The sequence below is a fragment of the Gadus macrocephalus genome, chromosome 17 (assembly GCF_031168955.1).
Source record: "Gadus macrocephalus chromosome 17, ASM3116895v1".
In the NCBI taxonomy this organism is placed as follows: Eukaryota; Metazoa; Chordata; class Actinopteri; order Gadiformes; family Gadidae; genus Gadus; species Gadus macrocephalus.
Genome location: NC_082398.1, coordinates 9,440,626 through 9,449,998, shown reverse-complemented (window position 1 = coordinate 9,449,998; position 9,373 = coordinate 9,440,626). Strand labels below are relative to the sequence as shown.

Below are 9,373 nucleotides of genomic sequence, written 5' to 3'. Positions count from 1 at the left end.
CGTGGCTACAATGACCAGGAACCTTCATGTGGTTATAAATATCAAAAAGTCTACATGGAGATTGAATTAGTTCCATCTGATGGAAGAACTTTGAACCCCGTCAAACCCCGTAGGTGCGTATTTCAGGGACAATTGGGGAACTTATTTTAAGTTCCCAAGTGGGTTTAGTTAAGGGATAACTGAATTTTTTTATCTAAAAACAATCATGAATCTCATCATTTCCAGCCCTAAGAAACTTCCTGTTCCTCCATACTTCCAACCTGGTTCCTGGAACTATCTAGTACTAGATCTTTGATTACTGCAATGACTGGTAATCGATAAAACGGCAGTGGTATCATTGATTTAATGAAAACAAGGCAGCCGCAAAGCTCCAAACTTTTATTTTTAATCTTACCAACATTTTCCAAATCCATTTGGAAAAGATAGAAAATGAAAGAAAAATATTGACATGACTGGGTTCATTTTAACAAAAAGGACCTACACGTTAGAGGCGGTGTTCCCTTCTTTGTTCTAATTTGATCGACATTCTGAAATCGTTGAGCTTGACATCGGCAGAGTTGACTTCCCTTCCAAGAAGCCCAGTGGGGGGGGGGGGGGGGGGGGGGACGCTAAACGGGTAAGGTAGAAAGAGTTAGAAAAGCTAGCTATCAACACTCACACCAGAAAAGGAAAGCGAGAGTTGGGGAGATACAGCGCTAAAGTTGTTAAGAAGCACGTTTTTCTTGTGACATTGCGAGACTACACAGCTAGCATTATTGTAAAATAGCGAGGACCACACAAGCTAGACGCACATGAATCGGCTACATGTATCACGAGGGCTTTGTGGGGGGAAAAACTACCTAGTTCTAGAGAGGAAAACACGGGACGACCACAGCAAGCGTCTAAGAGCACAAAATACTCGACAACGATGAAAGAAGACCAGAAGAATTGCGAACTATTAACGTTATTTTTTACATAGCTTTTTGTCCTCAAGTCGGAGAGGATAAAAGCCGGCTTAACATATTCTAGAAAGACAACTAGCAACAAGAGACAGAAGCGCCGCTCCGGTTAGAAATGTACACAGGAGCTGTAACGTCACTAATATTCTGCAATGGCACTACGAGATGACCAGGGGATAAAAAGGGTAGATCACTCTTGCGTGTTCCTCAAGGTTTCTTCCCTTTCCTGATGGGTCGACTTGTCGCGCTTCCTGTTCCTTCCTGTTTCAGGGCTGATGGAGGTCATGTTTTCTTTCTGAATGTGGGCTGAGATTTTGGCAAAGCCATGTTAAAGGTTCTCAATACATAGGATCATATGGTTGGTTTGACCTCTAAGCTCCCAACCAACTTCCCAAAGTCTTCTGACTAGCTGTAGCGATGCCTACAGCTAGTCAGGGGAGATCCCGTCTAAACCCTACCTGCGCCGTAATGATATGTAAACCTTACTGTTAGTTGCATTGTATAAAATAAGAGTTCCTATGAAGTCCCCCCCCTTCCATCACATGATCAGACACTCTTCTCTGAGCGCACTGGCTACAATTGTCATGTTTAACCACGTGAAAATGATCCCCCAATAAGCAGATGTTCACTAAAGGTAGGACTACACTGCATACAGGCCAGGAACTGGGGATTCAAACCAATCAAAACCAAAAGTTGATAATAGTTAAATCCACTTCCCTTCATTCTAATTAGACCAGCAATCCATCTTATTTCAACCAACGACTTCAAATTATCTCCAAGGGAAAACCTGAAATCATACCCCAACGTTCTAAATACCTTTACGATGACAGCCCCCTCGCCCTCCCAAAATATAGAAAAGGTAAAAATCGTCCATCTATGCTGTAGTCAGGGGTTCTTTGCCGAATAGCTCAGTGCAAAAGTTCTGCATGTTATTTTGCGACAACCACAACAGACATCTCCCAACTAATCACTGCATCCAAACTCACCGGCTCACATTTAAGGTCACCGACCAACCGGTCTGACCGACAGATACCACCCGACCAATGGGCCGACCCGACAGATCCCAATGTGTTACTGCATACGCACATCAAAACGTACACCGGCTGTAAGATTGACACATACATTTACAGGTGGCAGCCTGACATCGGTTGCATTTGGTTTAGGAACGACCACGGTGGATATCTGCGTTTACACTAACACACGTTTTTAACACTTTGACATCAGAGCGTTGGTGAGCAACAGACTTGAAGGAGGATCCATTTTAGATCTTGCTCGACCGACACACGGACAGTGACAGTTTTCTTTTTTGGTCCGCTGCTAAATCACGTAATTAAAAAACCGAAAAGCAAACAAACAAATACTTGCGTACAATTCAGTGCAATATAATGCAAACACATCCGATATGAGTCATTAACATTCATATTACTCTATTCCTCTGCGGCTGTTTAGATCCGCGCTTAGGTCGAATGCACGTGTTTCGCCGATAAGTTGATTCAGGTGCGAACAAGGAGAAGTCCATAGCGCCTTCTGGGAACTTACTTTGAAAAGCCTCAATGCCCCGTTCCTTGTGGACACTACGCTCTTGCTTTGAAAAGGCTCAACATTTCGTTCCTTGAGGACACTACGCTCTTGCTTTGAAAAGGCGCCATGTCTCGTTCCATAAGGACACTACGCTCTTGCTTTGATGAATCAATCAATGTTTAGACATACAATCTTGCATCTAGCTCTGTGTGGTTAGGTAGTGGCTGTGAGTCACAGCAGGTTATCAGGTGTTTCCAGACATTAGCCGGTTGCATGTTGGCAGACGCACACGAGAAGTTGGCATAGGTAGAATCCCAGGAGGATATCGAAGCACCAAAATCACTTTCAAAATAAAAGTAATGAACGGACTCTGGCAAGGACCCTGTCAGAATACTATATCATGGTTAGTCCAGGTCCTTATGTTGAAGTATACATCAACACATCTATATATAGATATAGACATATTGATATATGTATATGTACTGTATGTATGTATAACTTTACAAAAAAATGACATGAGTTACAATGAGTCAAAGAAAGAAATAAAAAGTAACAATTTCTGATACATTTCCCAATAGATCGAAGCAAGATAATTTTTTTTACATGACATCTCAGAGCGAGCCTAGTCAAAAAACACGAAGATAATTAGCATCATCGGACCTGAACACGCAGGAGAAACTAACCACACTAACTGTCTCTAGGGCCGGGCTGTGATTGGCCAGTGGTGCCACACCGACAGCCAATGAGATGAAGGGATGGAAGAGGGATGAAGACAGGGCTAAACGTCACAAAGATCTCAGTTTTTCTGAAACAACTGTGGTGTACACACACACGCACACACACACACACACACACACACACACACACACACACACACACACACCTTTCAAACACACTCTTGTCCTCGTCATTCCTCCTGCCATTTCAGGCCTATGGGATCCAAGAGAGGACAAAATAGCACCATTTTGAAATTAGGTTAATCAACTCAATCTGCACTACCTGGTATCACCAGCAGAGGGCAGCAATACACACACTCTCTCTCTCATGATATATATTATATGTAAGTCTTTCTCTCAAGCTCAAGTGCCCTCTTATGCTATGACACCACATTCATTCAATAACCGTTTACAAATCTCTACTCTAACACAGGAAAATAAGACACACACACAGGCATGCACAAACACACACACACACACACACGTTGTTTCAGACACCTTGTTATATCCATGAACTTTAGCCCCCGTTTCATCCCTCCATCCTCTTTGTTTGTATTCCTCCTTCCCGGTGTCACTCCTCATTCTGCCCTATTCAGTCCGCTCTCTCGCTCGCCCTCTCTCTCTCGCTCCTTTTCTCCTGTTTGTTGTTTTTTGGCACGTTGCTTTGCATGGTCTACATGAACTGCATCTAGAGAAAGAAAGAAAGAAAGAAAGAAAGAAAGAAAGAAAGAAAGAAAGAAAGAAAGAAAGAAAGAAGAAGGAAAGAAAGAAAGAAAGAGTTACAACAACCATCTGTCAAACCCTGTGTATGTGTGCTTTGGGTACACTTGCATTTGTGTTTGAGTGAGCGAGTGTCTGTGTGTGTGTGTGTGTGTGTGTGTGTGTGTGTGTGTGTGTGTGTGTGTGTGTGTGTGTGTGTGTGTGTGTGTGTGTGTGTGTGTGTGTGTGTGTGTGTGTGTGTGTGTGTGTGTGTTACCTGGGCTCCAGGTATGGGGGCGAAGGGGTTGGTGGGTCTGAGGACCGGCTGGTTGTACATGATTTGCTGAGGGGCCATGACTGAGACTCCGCCCATCTGGGCCATCTGGGGCGGGACCTTGGAGGGGGGGGGGACAGAATTAAGAGGCAATAATAAAAGAGTGTGTGTGTGTGTGTGTGTGTGTGTGTGTGTGTGTGTGTGTGTGTGTGTGTGTGTGTGTGTGTGTGTGTGTGAGAGAGTTGTGAGAGAGTGTGAGTGAGTGAGTGAGTGAGTGAGTGAGTGAGTGAGTGAGTGAGTGAGTGAGTGAGTGAGTGAGTGAGTGAGTGAGTGTGTGTGTGTGTGTGTGTGTGTGCTCACCATTCATAAACAGGCACTTGTGGTGTTGCCATGGGAAACGCCATGGGAGATGGACTCTGTGTACGAGACACCAGAAGTTAGAGAGGCGCACACGTTTACGTATATTTGGTGTTCATGCTTACTGTACTTAATACTTAGAGAGTCAACTGTAAACAAACCCAAGTCATTGCACATTTTCAATATTTATTTTGCAGTACTATACTTTTATTACATATATTATAACACCTTGTGCGGAGCAAATTGTTGATACTATCAATAATTTGCCCAGGAACCAAGTCCTGGTCAAACATTAAACCAGACACACACACCACACACACACACACACACACACACACACACACTGGGTGGCTGTTACCTTTGAGAGGATGGAAGACGGAGGTGAGGTAACAGTGACTAGGTTAGGGGTGTTAAAGCAGTACTTATACTTACATAACTAGTATAGAACAAGCCATTCTGCAGCACACAGAGAAACCACCGGGACAGAAGGCAAGGAGGGGGAGGGAGGGAGGGGGGGGGGGACAGGGTGGGTGGGTGGGAGGGAGAGAGGGAGAGGGAGAGGGAGGGAGGCAGGGAGCGAGAGAAAGAGTGAGAGGGAGAGGGAGTGAGGTGGAGTGAGGAAGGTAGATGGAGGGAGAGAGAAAGGAGACAGAAGGAAAAAATAAGAGAAGAAAATAAAGGGGGGAATCAACAAAGGAAAGAGACAAGGAAAGAAGGTGAAATCATAAAGAATAAATAAACAAAAGAAATAATTAATGAAATGAAAAATGAATGAAAGGATGAAAGGAATAAGGAGATGATGAAGGAGAGCAAGAGGGAATTAATAAAAATACCAACAAAAGACAAGTATAAAAACGGGAAACAATGATAGAGAGATTTAGAGGAGAGGGGGGGGGTGGTAGAAGAAAGAGACAGCAGGGATGACAAGGCAAAACAACATGGGATGGGATTAAAAAGAGGTGAGGGAAACATGAGAGTGGAGATGGGAGCACGGGGGAAGGAAGGAAGAGGAGGACATGAGGAGGGCAGAACAGCAGAGAGAGAGAGAACACAGGAGGAGGGAGGGAGGAGAAACAACCAGGACAGGGTCATGGAAGAGGAGATCTCACACGAGAGAGAGATCTCACACGAGAGAGAGATCTCACGACGAGAGAGATAGAGAGAGAGAGAGAGAGGAGAGAGAGAGAGAGAGAGAGAGAGAGAGAGAGAGAGAGAGAGAGAGGAGAGAGAGAGAGAGAGAGAGAGAGAGAGAGAGAGAGAGAGAGAGAGAGAGAGAGAGAGAGAGATTGATAGGATGGACGATGGGATGGCATGCACAGAAATGAAAGGAGAGAGATTAGAAAACGTGAGAGGGAGACAGGAGGGACAAGTGGTGAGTCCAAAGACATGGGACGGAGAGAACGAAGGAGAGGAAGAGAGAGTGAAAGATTGTAAAGGTAGGGTTAGTGACAAACCACGGTGGTCCAGCCAGAAAATACAGTACCGAGACCACAGCACTATCACTCATGCACACACGCACACAAACACACACACACACACACTGTTGTATTGTGTGTGCTTGTGATCATGCTATTAGCATGCTCCTCGTCACTGGAACGGCCGTGGGTCGGGGAATCCGTGTGTTAAGTTTTAATGTTCAGTTCCGTGTTATTAGCTAGTGGCAGGCTAGTAGCATGCTAGTGGCATGCTAAGAGTGCAAGTGATTCCTCCATGGCCAGGCATACATAGACATTGCATTGCCGTTTCAACCCGTGGCTGTGATGGGTACCGTTGCCTCCATATTTGAGAGGCCCAGACTGGCCTGTAAACAAATACAAGTCCACGGAGGAGCTGTGCTTTATCTGGATAAAAAACCACTACAACTTTAACGCTTGTCAAACCGATTTCGATGAGTCGTTTTTATCATAAATATATTGAGTTCACATAAATATATTTATATTTGTAAATATCTATATCGATACATAATCTATACATATTTTCTAACTCCACAAAGATAATAAGCCGATGATTGCAAAACAACGATTCATTGAAATAGGGCTGACAACTGTAAACGTTAAAGTGGTTTTAACGGGGGTCATGCAGATCTAACGCGTTTGGGTATATTACTGCATATTAGAATGAAGGGAGCACACTAGTAACTAGCTTGCCAAGTGGCGTACTAGAAGTGCTTGCGTCGCTTTTCCCCCAGACCCCCCCCCCCATCGTCTTTGGGTGTGTCGTCGTGCATTAGCATGCTAGTGGCGCTCAGCGCCTGCTTACCACCGGCACGGGCATGGGCTGGGGCGCCATGGGGGCGGAGGTCCAGGGCGTGGTGGACATGGTCTTGTTCTGCAGTTGTGGCCCCCGGTCAGCTTCTTCTCCCCCTGCTGGCTCCACTGCATGTCGGGCCTGAACAGCAGCGAACAGCGCCGCGAAAACAAACACACCTTCACCGTTATCTTTCGGTGATGCTACGACCGCGTGCTCTCAGACGCATTGTGGACGGACAGGAAGACAGACAGACAGACAGACAGACAGACAGACAGAGAGAGAGATAGACCGACAGTCGTAGAGCCAGAGAGAGACAGAGACAGACAGACAGAAAGACAGAGGGATCGACAAACAGTCGTAGGGCCAGAGACAGACAGACAGACAGACAGAGACAGAACTGAGATTCTTACTTCTTGATGGGTGTCCCACCGAACTGCAGGTCTAAAGAGGAGGGAAGGATGAAGAGAAAAATAGTGAACATACTAAATTAAGATGTCATGTCGTGTGATAGGTACCCACACCCTGTGGTGCAAAGGATCATGGGACATCGCATCAGTCACGTCGACTCACGAGGTGTCCACAGGTGTGGTACAAAGGTTTAAATTTAGAAAGCTAGAAGCAAATGGTCGTGTGCCATTCAGCAGTCCAACACTCAACATTCATGTTAGTGTAGGTCGAGGTGTGACTGTGTGATGTTTGGAGGTGTGAGTGTGTGTGTGTTTCGAGGTGTGTGTGTGTGTGTTTCGAGGTGCGAGTGTGTGTGTTTCAAGGCGTGTGTGTGTTTCGAGGCGTGTGTGTTTCGAGGCGTGCAAGCGTGTGTGGAGGTGCTGTGTGTGGAGGCGTGTGTGTGTGTCAAGGAGTGCTTATTGATGTTAATATTCAAATATATATATATGCGCCACCTACAGGAGCCCAGATAACCATCAATAGCCTTGCAAATGAGCTCGCGATTCACAACTTCACCAGGCATGAAATCGGAATCTGAATTGAAAACAACGTTCAAGCAAAGACCTTTACAAAAATATAATGCCCATAGCAGGTTTGAATATTAAGGGCTGTGTCACGTTAAAATTGTACCGGGGGCGAAAATTATACCGGGTACGTAATCAGTGGTCCGTTGCCAGGCAACGAACAACAGATTACGTAAGGGGTTGTCCGTTGCCAGGCAGGTTTCAATCGCACTCATGTTGCCGAAGACGAAATAATATAACACAGATAACGGATCGCTAGATAACACTTGTTTTTACTTTATATTTGTATTGTTTAATCGAATTTAGCTAGTAAACTGAGTGTTTAATGTGTATCATAGTCTAGCTAGCTTGTGTTAATTAAATTTCCTTAATTTAATTTAGAGAATAGATTATTTGTAATAGATAGATTATAGGTAATAGATAGATTGATGGGTAGATAGGTGAGCAGGCATTTACTAACTGGTAAATGTTTTTTATTATTATTATTCACGTTATCCCCGTAACATTTAGCTATTACTGTGTAGGGAAATAGATAAATACAATGCAATACAATACAAATATAAAGTTAGGAATGCTAATAAATGCAATTTGTAAAATAAGTGTTATCGGTCTTGTCGCGCTCAATAAACGAGTTTGCGAATGTTCAAGAACCTTCCACGTCATTCGGCGTGATCGTCTGTTGCCAGGCAGGTTTGGAATGTATTACTATGGATGACGTAGGCCGGTACAATTTTCGCCCCCGGTACTAATTTAACGTGACAGTTGCCTAATATTTTTTCGAATATCGATTTATTTGTTGATATTCAAATTCTATTGGAACAGCGATGCTGGGAGTCAGCGCGCTGGTCAGTGCGTGCGCGGGGGTACGTACTGCCCACGAGGTTGGCGAGGGAGGAGTCCAGGTCGGAGGCCAGCAGCTTGGCCCCGGGGTGGAAGGCCATGGCGGGGGGAGGGGGGCCGCCGTGGGCGGGCATGGTGGGCTTCAGGAGCTCCCCCAGAGCATCAAACCCTGCACACACACACACACACACACAAGGTAGAAATGGTGAGACTCAGAGACACACACACACACACATACAGGCCAGCTCCCTTCTGCATCATTTCCATGATCCTAACAGATATTTCTACTTTATATTTATAATATAGACGTCAATAAAGGCCTTGAGTCAATACATGAATCAATCAATCAATCAATCAATCAATCAATCAATCAATCAATCAATCCATAGACCAGAGATGCACCTCCGGCTCCTTCAGAGCCGTGGTCCTGTTACCACTCTTTAGATCTAGATGGTAGATGTTAGCGTGCGTGTCGGACAGCAGGGCTAAAGGTCAGACAGTATCCAGCAGGGTGTAATAGGACCCCATTAAATTGATTGTTCCAGCCCTGGGGAGGAAGAGGCAAGGAGTAATTTCCTGTTGAACGTGCACGTGTGTGTGTGCACGTGTGTGCGTGTGCGTGTGTGTGTGTGTGTGTGTGCGCTGTGTGTAATTGTCTGTGTTAACGACCTCTGATGTCAGCACTCATCCAGCTAATGACAGAATATTACAGCGGCCAAACCAATGTGTGTGTGTGTGTGTGTGTGTGTGTGTGTGTGTGTGTGTGTGTGTGTGTGTGTGTGTGTGTGTGTGTGTGTGTGTGTGTGT

General features: G+C 45.0%; 1 protein-coding gene across 1 annotated transcript in view; it reads right to left on the bottom strand.

Moving 5' to 3' along the window:
* Positions 1-363: 363 nt before the first annotated feature.
* The window catches only part of si:ch211-200p22.4 (phosphatidylinositol-binding clathrin assembly protein), a 46,997-nt gene continuing 37,987 nt past the window's right edge, over positions 364-9,373 (bottom strand). Inside the window, 7 exon segments of the mRNA XM_060077264.1 lie at positions 364-3,863; positions 4,152-4,564; positions 4,938-4,961; positions 6,765-6,838; positions 6,841-6,893; positions 7,166-7,196; positions 8,598-8,735. Of these exon segments, the coding sequence (XP_059933247.1) occupies positions 4,505-4,564; positions 4,938-4,961; positions 6,765-6,838; positions 6,841-6,893; positions 7,166-7,196; positions 8,598-8,735 (380 nt within the window). The 3' untranslated portion in view covers positions 364-3,863; positions 4,152-4,504.